The sequence below is a fragment of the Python bivittatus genome, unplaced genomic scaffold, assembly GCF_059951505.1.
Source record: "Python bivittatus isolate LINGU-HERP-01145 unplaced genomic scaffold, Pbiv_v1 ctg000080_np1212, whole genome shotgun sequence".
Taxonomy (NCBI): domain Eukaryota; kingdom Metazoa; phylum Chordata; class Lepidosauria; order Squamata; family Pythonidae; genus Python; species Python bivittatus.
In genome coordinates this window covers 77,021,716-77,034,018 of record NW_028277035.1, presented here as the reverse complement: position 1 = coordinate 77,034,018, position 12,303 = coordinate 77,021,716, and the positions used below count along the sequence as shown (strand labels likewise).

The following is a 12,303-nucleotide window of genomic DNA, read 5'->3' as shown; positions in this document are numbered from 1 at the left end:
GTTTGATATCCACAGAGTGTGATGACTAGCGCATCAAACAGGTGCTTCTCCCAGCTGCTTCTTGGCCAACTGTTTCAGTGTTTGTATCAACCACAGAATCAATGCTGTTATTGTTTTGTGGGAACTCAGCTATCTTGGAAGCTTGCTGTAACCCTGATGATGATCAGGGGACTACCAGTCTGGGGCCGGGGGGCGGGGGGAGTAAGGCCTAGGCTGGAATGTATATGCAATATAAATAATGTAATAATATATATACATAATATATAATGTAATAGATTAACTGATTATGCCTACAATTTTACTTGAAGTAATTACAGTATTTTGGAGGTTGAATAATACATAAAACTAGAGCCAGTTCTTTTTTCCTTCTTCTTTCAAAAAGTCTTCAAGTTCTTACAGTACAATTCTATACATTTCTGTACAGAAATGTACAGAATATGTTTCTTCTGTAATGAAGGAGAATTAGAAACAAATAGCTAGATCATAAAAGGGGAGAGGGGTTATTATTTATGCTGTTATATTTAAACTGTATGTTACTATTCCACCATTCCACTGGACCACCAGTAGACTGGTAAAAGAAAAAAAATGCAATTTTACTATTCCACCTTTTCCCTGACTGTAAAAAAAAAAAACCAAAAAAAAAAAAAAACACTTTCAGAAGTCTAATGCTAGACTGGTTAAAAGAAAACAAAACAAGTGATAAAAAGGCTCCCTGTTTCATTGTTCCACTGTAGAGGAAAGCCCACGCATTCTATCTGACCAGCTATTGCTTGCCCAGGGCATGTATGTCACTGTATGTCACATGTATGTCTGTATGTCACTGTTTCTCAACCCTGGCAACTTAAAGATTTATGGACTTCAACTCCCAGAATTCCCCAGCCAGCATGCTGGCTGGGGAATTCTGGGAGTTGAAGTCCACACATCTTCAAGCTGCCAAGGTTGACAAACAATGCTGTACGTGGAACCCAGCAGGCCAGGATGAAATGACCCAAGAAGGGCAGCAAATATAAGGGGATGTGGCCATCATAATACACACGAGCCAATGAAGTGGAGGCATCTGCCTACAAACAAATAAAACACAGCAGGCAGATCACATGGCCCTATTTTTTTTTTTTTTTAAGATTTTTATCCCACTTTTTTTTTTTAATGTACAACTCAAGGCAGCGAACGTACTTAATACTCCTTCCTCCTCCTATTTTCCCCACAACCACCACCCTGTGAGGTGAGTTGGACTGAGAGAGAGTGACTGACCCAGAGTCACCCAGCCGGTTTTTCATGCCTCAGGTGGGACTAGAACTCACCGCCTCCTGCTTTCTAGGCCAACCCCTTCACCACTACACCAAACTAACTCTCTGTTTGCACCAGCAGAAGTTGGAAAACGTTACTTGGATGTGGAGCAAGGAAAGAAGGGTGACATTTGCCTTCCTGGAAGGCTAGCTAAAGGCTATGGATGATGTCATGTATTTCGGTCTTCCAGAATGGTAGGCAGACCATCCTTGTATTAGAACATTCAGGATGTGCAAATAAGCCCTAAATATATTGACATTTAAATTAACACATTGCATCAAAGTCTGTATAATTTTCTTTCAAAAATACCATGCCTGCAAAACTAATACAGCATATCTAGATAAATAAAGAATACGATTCTTAGCACAAGCTGTCTACACCTGCTGTTTCATACATATGCTAGCGACCTTCAACTCTTTGGGGCAGCTTGACACATGGCAGTGACCTTGCGTTAACTCTAATAAGTGATTCAGGAGTTTCCTGAATGTCTACGAATGTCCCAAGATGACGTTAAACAGCTGCCTGGGCTTCACATTCCCAATTCTACAGCACAAAGAGGAAACTAAAGCAAAGATGCATTTCCTTTACCAGAGAAATAAACTGAACATGGTGCTGCTAGTGACCTCAGAGAATAACTACCTTCAAATAATTCAGTTCTCTATCTTCATTTTCTGGAGTTCTCATCCTGCACATTCACATATACAGCTTCTCAAATTTAATTAATACATATAATTAAGTTCTGTGTGAAAGTACTTAAGGTCTAGACTATCAATAAAATAATTATTGTTCTCATTGATGTTTCAATATACAGTAGATACTTCATATCTAATTAAGGCAGCTGCTCCTTTAAACTTAGCAAATTAAACGTCTTGCCAACTCACAATATACATGTAATATTCTGCATGATGGCGCCTTCAACACATTTCAGATCCTTTCATGGATTAAATCAGATTAAAAATTAAGATTAACTAATTAATCACAGATTAGAATTCTTATCAGTTTAAAACCTTAATATTTTCATCCCTATTTGTAAGAATCACCACCCTTAATAATTTCTTCCAGTTACAAAAAAGCAGCAACTGCTTAAATAACACACTTAAAAGTAGATATTTTGGCGCCAGACATACCGATTTAGTGCACCTGATAGCTGCAAGCTATGAAGGCCGTGTGCTGATCCAGATGATGATCCAAGCTAACCTAATAATAGATTGGCTGTGTTCACACAACACACTAAATCACAAACTGGCTAGCCACAGGCAGTATTTAATTTATGGTTCAGTGAATCATGCAAACCCAAGCAACTGGCCCAGATAATTCTGAGGATCATGTGCGAACATGATCACCAAGTGATCGGCAGCACTAGCACAGGTTGTTTGTAAACTGATAGAACAAACACCAGTGCAACTTGCTAACCCGTTATTCTAGTACTAAGGCGTACAAATGTCTGTGACTACATCAGCTGCCTCTTGGTAATAACCTTAGTTAGATTAAAGGAAACTTAACCACTGTTAATTGAAAGCAAAACATCTTACTAGAAAGTTATTGATCTCATGCTGATACAGTCAAGTAAGACGATTATATACAGCAGAGATATCCTGCTGGAATATCACTATGATAGGTTTGAATCTTTATTGTATTATAGTAACATAAAAATGGAACCAAGCATAGGATCATGCAAAGAACAGGGGACTCATCTGCCAATCTTTCTTGTTGATTCAAAGCCACAGTAAACAGACATGAGGAAGAGCATTAGAAAAGCTTCAAAACCGCAACCCCCTCCCTCCAAACAAAATTGAGACCACTGTAGCACATATTTAAGAACTGCATTTTGGGCACTGCTATAGTAAAGGCAAAGGTTAAGGCAAAGTCTTTCTTGAACTGAGCTCAGTGACCCCATGGAGATATCCATGTTTTCCTCCTGGGAAAAGTAGACTGCAATTCCCACCTACCGGATTTTTTTTTTTTTTAAATCCTAATCAATTTATTTAATACTAAAGGAACAAGCAGCCAAGAAATACACAGCAGACTAGCAGTTGACAGAATAGCCACGAAGGCCTTTGAAAAGATATTCACATGCTGCAATATGTTTATACCTACAAAGTTCAGAACAATACAGACAATGGTATACCCTGTGATACCGTATGGAAGTGGAAGTTGGACTCCAAAGAAGCAGGATGGTAAAAGTATTGACACTTTTGAACTTTGCTGTTGGAGAAGACTCCTGAGAATACACACAAACAAATTAACCCAGAGTTCTTACTAAGGGCACAAATGACCAGGCTCAAAATTTGGATATATTATGTGAAGACCTAGCTCTTTGGAGAAGGCTCTGATATTGGGAAAGGTGGAAGGAAAGAGAAGAGGAGGAAGATCAGCAGCAAGGCGATGATGGTACCACTGGAAAACCTAAAGGACTAGGTTAGGGAGAGATCCTCATGGAGAAAAATCTATCTATTTGGTCATTAAGAATCAACAATGACTAGATGGCATATAACCAATCAATAAAAAATCCTGTGATTTCTTGGCAGTCTCTCATCCAAGTCAACCTTCCCTAGCTTTCTTGAGATTTGCCAAAGTCAGATCAATCGGTGCTGCCATCTGCTGTGACAGTAGTTTTGCTATAGAAATCTTATTTTGATCAAGGGCTTCATTTCTGCAAGAGTAACCATGTTGTGGTATACCAGGCTAAAACAAGCAGAGGGCAAACCCACCCATTCCTTCCTTTTATGGCATGGCTCTTTTGAGCATTCTCTTCCAACTTGCAAAAGACTTTTTGAAATTAGGCTGAGGGCCACAGGAAATTAGGCTGAGCTTTCAGGCTGAGAAAGTCTTTGCCTCTTCCATCCAATCATGCACAGTAGAAGAAATGGCATTTTGCATACTGACCAAAAATTATGATGTTACAACAGCTCATGTCAGAATATAACCATACATGACAGAAATCTAGTTTGGGCAGAATAGTAAACAACACCAAGTCTTTGCAGGAAGTCAAGCCAGTAATGAAACATTAATCTGACTAAAACCAACCTTCTAGGTACTTGTAACCTGCATCTGAATAAACCACTTTGTCTTCTCCTTCTCCACCCCCCTATCCTGATTTAAATCTGACATCACTTTAGCCATTCCACTGTATCTGATGAAAGCTTATGCCTACAGACTTCTGATTTTGGGATACCACAGACTAACACTGCTCTCCTCCTACAATGCCTATTAAGTGAGTTGCTACTAATTAAGCTCCCCAGCACCACCTTCAATGCAGACACAATGTCCTTTTTATTTAATTGTTCCTGCAAGAACTGCACTGAAGGGCCTGGGTTTTGCTGACAGGAAGGCCAAGACTAAACCTGCATCTGATTTACACATTGTAGGTATGAGCCAAACCCAACAAGCTTGAAATCTTTCACCAGCCACAATACAGCTGTCAGGACAGGAGTGTGATGGGTGAGCCCCCTTGGAGCAGCTGCAAAAGGAAACACTGCACATTGATCTACAAAGCTGACAAACTTTTTGCTAGGCATACATTAGGGCTATTCACAGACCAGGTCATTAGGAGATTTACAGGGGAATTGGGGAGAGAGGCCTGCTACAAAATGCTGGGACCTTTTACTGAAGTTTTACCTTATTGAAGATTAGTTAATATAAGCACCCAGACTATGGCACTTTGCAAAAGAATGGCTCAATTCTCACTCGCCCACAAAAGCAACATATCCCCTTGCTAGTGTGTGCTCTGAGTTTATTCTAGTTATTGCACTTGCTCTGCTTTGTGATTAGTAAAAAGATCATTCAAATGCAGGAAAAGCTAAATGTCACCCACAATATTAATAATGAAAAGGAAAATGTAATTACCTAGAGTAGTCTCCTTTTGCTTCCTACAAGGGGAGGAAAGTCATATTAGAAATCTTTTTTTTTTTGTTTTGCAATAGCTCTCTGCACTGAATTGAGATACCGCATCAGTAAGAATGCATTTTAAAACTCAACTCATATTTTTGAACAAATGCTGACCCTGTATGCAAATTAAAAGAATGTCAGTGTTTTGCAAGTCTTTTTTAAAATATAGGTTTTGTTATTTAAAAGAGCCAGGGCTGCTCCTCTTGACGAACGTGAGACAAAAACTTAAATTACATGGAAGTCTGCTTGTCTGGATCCATTCCAAGCACAAATTAAAAAAACAACAAAGTTTTATTATTTTATTAAATTTTATTAATATGGACAGAAGCCTCTTAAGAAAAATAACATACTGAAATATAAATACAGAGAGGCTTGTGCAAAGTCAACTACATGATAAAAGAAACTGCTGAAGCAGAATTCACAAGTTTCACATTTAAAGTCTCTGTAGTGATTTCCAATAATTACAGCCCCTTTTTTCTCTACATCATAATCTTTTTCCTGTGCCTAACATATAGTATTAGTATTATGGAAAATATATACAATTATACCAGGCATATGACACAAAGTGTAACTTATTCAAAGCACGCTGCCTCCCTCTAGTAAGTTTTCTTCATACAGTACTTCTCCTACTGTCTTTTAAATGTCTGCACAGTAACCTTTTTGCAGACAGATTTGCAAAATGCGAAGACCCAATAGGCATTCCGTTTTTAACTGGGTCAGGTGGGTAAATGGGTATATTTTTACATTATAACAAATATATAAACAATGCTGCAGAAACTCCACAGTCGGGGAACTGAAGGCATGGCAGGTTAAACGAAACCACAAAATGAGTTCAGGAAAATCTTACCTGTAAAATCAAAGCAGCTAATCTAAAGACTGTCTCGCTTTCCACTTCAATACGCCCCTGTTTAAATAAAGAGGGAAGTATCAAGTTAACACAGCTGAACTCCGCAGGAGTGGGAAATCTCCCCTCGCCCCAGGCTACGCTGAGTCTGTTAGTCTGACACTACTCAGCCACACTGCTTTTCCTTCCATTTCCAGGTCATACCATTACAGCAGGAGGGGGGGATGTAATTTGAGTCATAAAGTTGGATAATTGCTTATTGTTTAACATAGAAAACGGGAAATCATTCTGCAAAAAGAGAAGAATTGCGAGACAGAAGGAAGCTGACAACCAGACTGCTTGCAAGACTGGATGAATCATAACTCCTGCTTACAAATGTGGCATATTTTGACGCTCCGCGTTTCCCAGGGTTCACTGGCTGCAGTGACTAAATGCTTCACTAATACACTTCTGTTTGTGGAGAGTGCTCAGAGTTATGTAAACAATACACTCACAGTATAATCCTATGCACATATACACTAGGAAGCATGTCCCACTGGGCTGACTAAGTAAGCATTTAAGAAAGAAGGACGATTCTCCTTTGGTGGTGAGATTGCTAACTTGAACTACTGTGTTAAAATGCACGCACATATTTAATTTCTAAATGAAAACATAGCTTACTAAATTTATACATGCCCATCATGCTTTACCCTCTGGGATAAACAACATTATGCAAAAAGCAGAAAAGGAGTATAAAATAAGACAAAGACAAGGGATAAGAAAAAGAAATGTAAATGGATCTGTTTATGCCAACAGCAATCCACCATATCTCTGTATCTTTCTATTTTGCAAACTGCAGGTAGTCCTCGGTAACTGAATGCCTTGTTTAGCAACCCTTCAAAATTACAATTGTGTAAAAAAAAGCAGCTTTGCAACCAGTCCTCGCATGTACAGCTGTAGCAGCGTCCCTGTGGTCACATGATTGACATTTGGGTGCTTTGCAACTAACTGGCAGGCGTTTATGACCGTTGCAGTGTCACGTGGTCATGTAATTACCATTTGTGCACTTAACCAGCTTCCGACAAGCAAAGTCAATGGAGAAGATGGCAGTAAAATCACAAGTTGCAGTCACATGATGCCTCACTTAATGACTGCTAGTGATTAGCTTAATGATGGAAGTGGAAGTGATAGTGATGTCGTAAGTCCAGCATGATCATATTATCTTTTGCTTAGCGACTGTGTCATTTAGTGATGGAGTTGCCGGTCCCAATTCTGGTCAGTAAGAGAGGACTACCTGTATTTGTACTTCCAACACATCCACTGGGCACAGCATTTTGTTCTTTAAATGAACTCCAGTGCACCACAACTTTCTCAGTCTTCCCCTTTCTCTAAACCCATTCACTCTTCCTTCATATACTTGTGTCAGCCCCACTAGGCAGACCAGGCCAAGAAATCAACTCTACAGGAAGGCTAAAACTACATGTATTGGGGTTGGCTATAATAACAGAATCTTGTTGTACCTCTTCCCCATCTTATAGTTCAGTGAATTAGGGAGGTGTCTGAGTCACTTCTGAATGTTATCTAGATGTTCTGCACTGAAAACATGTTTACCCTTGCATATCTTCATCAAGGTCATCTTCCTTACCTTTATAATTTGTTTTGCAATTTGATCTTCAATCATATACTATTCATGTTGCATTTAGCAACCAACTTTTAATTGCATACTTGTGCAAAACATTCCATAACTCAAGCCTATTCACTATCATATGCTTTCTATAAATCAACAAGCTTTACATCTCACATTTAGTCATATATATCTTAGGGAGCTGTTAAACAGGAAAAATGTGGTATACGCACCCTGCCTGGCATAAAGCTGCACTGCCCTTCCTCGATTTTGCATATTGGCACCTGTTGCACCCCTTAGATTCGAATTCTACCAAAGAACTTCACAGACACACTTAACAACTAATCCTTTTGTGGGTTTTTTTGCATTAAAACTTACTACTTTTTCTTGTGTATAAGGGAAAAATAATGGAATTCTTCCAATTGTCAGGCACAGACAATTTTGCAGTCTTCAAACACACTTTAAAGAAGTCACACAGCCACTCCTTAAAACAAACACATCAATATTTTTTTTCAATTATATCTTCTACATTTGCAGACAGATGTTCTACTCAACATATCAGATCCCTGAGTGATTTTCTCCTGCATCTCTTCAGGTCAGTTTCATTTTGAATAATTTCATCATTTTTATTATGGATTCGATTCACACTGCAGGAGGCTCCTTGTTTAGCCCTCTTCACCAACTTCCAAAGCAATGTTTTATTTCCATCAAAATGAATCTGTAATCTTTGTCAGTCTTAACCTTTCCTTGGTTAGACTCTTTGCAATTTTTTTCTCTCTGTATATATATGTTTTCTCCTCTCGTTTTTTGAAGCAGTCATTCTCTTATATGCATTTCCCCCTCATCCATTGTCTTATTCTCGTCTTCATTCTACCAGGAATATTTTTTCGTACTTCTCATTAGCATAGCCCCGCACTCTTCTATGGCACTCTGTAACATGGGCCTGTTCACTCTGTTCTTTCCATTCATTCTATGCTACTGGGAGATAAATTTGTCTTCTAACAGTTTTTCATACAGGATTTTCTCTTCCTACAGTACTTTTACTCTGGTTTCTTTCACATCCATTTTTCCCAAGATTTCCCAACCCTGACTCCTGACATTGCCAAAAAATACTCTTCCCCCATTCAGAATTTCTCATTGCCCTTGTATCTTTCACTAATTATCTCGACCTTTCATCATAAATAATCAAATCAATCCTGCTTTTGATTTATGTTATTTCCTTTGTCATGTGTATATCAATGATTTATATTTAAACCGTATATTTAAAGCAGGCAACCTTCTTCTAAGCAAATATTCACCTTTCTGTTTCATTCTAATGGCCTAGTCACTTCTCTTGTCTCATTTTATGTCACATAACAGAGTAATTTTTTTTAATCAAAGATTGGACTCATTCAGAATATTGCACAATTTCCCCCAAAATGTACAGTATGTCTGGTTTTTCCATTATGACCATTCATTGGAGCCTAACATGCAGTTATCATTGCCCTAGAGATTCCTACTTTCATACATACTCTCAACACCTAAATAACTCTCATTCATATTTTCTGATATATATTTTAACTCTTTCATTCATGATTAAACCTACACTTTCACTTTCCAGTCAAATCAAATAAAATAAGTGATAACTAAAATTTAACACATAGTAATAATCGTAACAGTAAATATAATATAATATAATATAATATAATATAATATAATATAATATAATATAATATAATATAATATAATATTAGAGCCAATTTGGTCTAGCGGTTAAGGCTCCAGGCTAGAAACCAGGCGACAGTGAGTTCTAGTCCTGCCTTAGGCATGAAAGCCAGCTGAGTGACTTTGGGCTAGTTCCTCTCTCAGCCCAACTCACCTCACAGGGTGATTGTTGTGGGGAAAATAGGAGGAGGAAGGAGCATAAGGTATTCCGCTGCCTTGAGTTATTTATAAAAATAATAAAGGTGGGATTAAAAAAATCTAAAAAAAAATAGAAAGGTACTTAAGAGACAAAATGCTTGGTCAGGCTATAAACACTAGGTTTTAAATGTCAGAGTAAGCAACTATATTTTTGCCTTGTATTCAAAGGAATCAGCCTTGCCTCCAGGAGTAGAATAGAATTCCAAAACAGGAGTGCCACAATACCGAAGGCCATCTTCCACCTCCTTAGAGGAGATATTTCAGCTTCAGCTTAGCCCTCATCCAGGTCATTATCCTACACAGATCCTGACCTAACATGGGCACCACTTCATCTGATTCTAAAAGGAGGATGTAATAGAGGTTGATTTCATCAGCATAATGATGGCACTCATCTCAAATCTCCCAATGACCTCACTCACTCTGTAAATTGTGAGCACCCATAGCAATTTTTCTAAGGTACAGTGGAAAGGGCACAGCTTTCATCTGATATTGAGAGGCCCCATTCTTCATGACCGGGATTCTGTTCTGGGATTTGTTTTTTAATGACAGGTTCTGCAGCCTGCTCTAGACACCTCCGAACACACTGCTACAACTTGTGTTAAGTACTGAACAAATATGATCAAGTTTCTTAAAGTATTTACCAAATCATCAGAACAGATGACTTAGGGTTAAGAAGTTATCACTATTTGACCACCACAAAACATGTCCACTGAACAGCATCTTAAGGATGAAGTGGAAGGATGCAGAGGAAGTCATTTTTGCCTCCTTTACTGCCATGTTGTGGAACAATCTAGTGCTTTCATCTGATCTTGGTCTAGATGCACTTTAACCCTCTTACAGAATGTTTCATCACCTACATTTGTCCAAGTATCAAGGGACATCTTGGATTTTCAGCACCAAAGACGACGTTTAAGAATCATGGTACTGGTCGATTCTTTAAAAATCAGACAATGTGATTTTCTGGATTTTTTTCCCCATTTTGTCTCTCATAGTTGAGAGTTCATACCTATGATGAAAATTACAGGCCTCTCTCATCTTTTTAAGTGGGAGAACTTGCACAATTGGTGGCTGACTAAATACTTTTTTGCCCCACTGTACATACATAAAATTTCAAGTTCTCTCTTTAAATTACTACACTGAGACCACAGAAGATCCTTTGCGGTCTAGGCAAACGAATGAAAAGATTTAAGAGTTTAAAAAAAAAAAACCAACCTCATTCCCAAATTAGATAATGTTTCGACAAGTTTCTGATTATGAACTTGTTCTTTCTCTGAAACTTTTCTAAAGCATTTGACAATATGAAATCAAAATGGGCCAAGGAGAGTTATGCTCAGTTTCTGCACTGTGCTTCATGATTGCTCTCTATCAACTGATCCAGTGCTGTTGCTAAATGGACACATGGAAACATATACATATTGACAACACATGCCAATATGAACTGATATCATAGACTGATGATTCATAGGGAGTTATTTTTATGTGGTAACCAGATTCACTTTGAGACAAATTAGGTAATTATGAGATGACTTGCAAATATGAAAATAAATTATTATTTAATTCTAGAACTGAAATGATTAACGAAACCAAACCCAAAATAAAAACTTCAGTTTGATATTGCTATAATTGCAGAGATATTTTAAGTATATAATTAAGCAACCTAGCTCAAGTGACCTGCAGTATATAGCTGTAGAATTAGCCAAAATTGCAAGGAAGTATAAAGCACATAAATGGATATAATCAAGATATTTTAAGCTACAGATATAAAGAAGTTCAAGTAGAACTATTTAAAACAAAATTTTAAAAAAAGATGTATTTTTCCCTTAGACCAGGGGTTCTTAGCCTTCATGTGCCATGGACCCCTTTGAGAATTTGGTGAAAGCTACGGACCCCTTCTTAGAAAAATGTATTTAAATGCATTAAAAAAACCCCATAGATATAGATGCATTACAAAGGAAACCAATTATGCTCAAATACAGTTATTAAAATACTAAAAAATAACAAATACTTAAAACAGTAATATGTGTGCTTCTTTATTAATCCATTAACTCACTAACAAGACAAGCTGAATTTCAGTTAGAGGTTAGTGAAAATAAAGTTGTAATTTCCCCCCCATCCTCTTAACCTTCTGGAAAGCACTTGAAAGTGCTTCAAGTGTTGGGATAGGGTGAGGCCAAAGTGTGAGGAGAATGTTGTGGGCAGCATCGGGGAAGTTTGGTTGTGGGGCAGGGTTTTCTCATCTTGGTTTTAGTGTTCTTTGTTTTTATTGTTTGTATATTTTGCTTTATTCTTTGATTGTGAGCCGCCCAGAGTTTGATTTTAAGATGGGCAGCTATACAAATGTTTTAAATAAACAAACACACAAATAAATAATATCTGACCATTTTTACAGATTGATGGTGATGCTCCAGAATCTCACAATCCATTTCTGCTGCTTTAGGACAGAAGGAGCCACTCATATCTGAGAAAGTTAAGGCCTCCATGATTCTAAGTACGTAGCACTCTCTCTCTTTCTTTCTTTCTTTTTTTTTTTTTCAAAACTCTTACTTTAGCACAACCTTTATATAATTCATAGAGGGTAATAGGACTGCTTTAGCTTTTAGATGTTTTCTTCTTCTAACTGTCTGGAAACAGATGTGGCAGCTACTTCCATTTCACAGTTTGGCCACCAATACTGAGTGCCAAGGAAGGATAGGCACTAATTCTCATTCTACAAGGGCTATCAATTACCAACACATATAATTTTTTTTAACACATTACAATTGTATTTATAATCTGTCTC

General features: G+C 37.7%; 1 protein-coding gene across 2 annotated transcripts in view; it reads right to left on the bottom strand.

The window, feature by feature from the left end:
- FRMD4B (FERM domain containing 4B) overlaps positions 1-12,303 on the bottom strand; it is a 224,965-nt gene that overhangs the window by 85,558 nt on the left and 127,104 nt on the right. For both annotated transcript variants that reach the window (XM_088134355.1, XM_007426078.3), the window contains exons 6-7: positions 6,023-6,079; positions 5,134-5,156 (exon numbers count right to left, since the gene is read on the bottom strand). In XM_088134355.1, the coding sequence (XP_087990481.1) occupies positions 5,134-5,156; positions 6,023-6,079 (80 nt within the window). The remainder of the gene's footprint in view (positions 1-5,133; positions 5,157-6,022; positions 6,080-12,303) is intronic.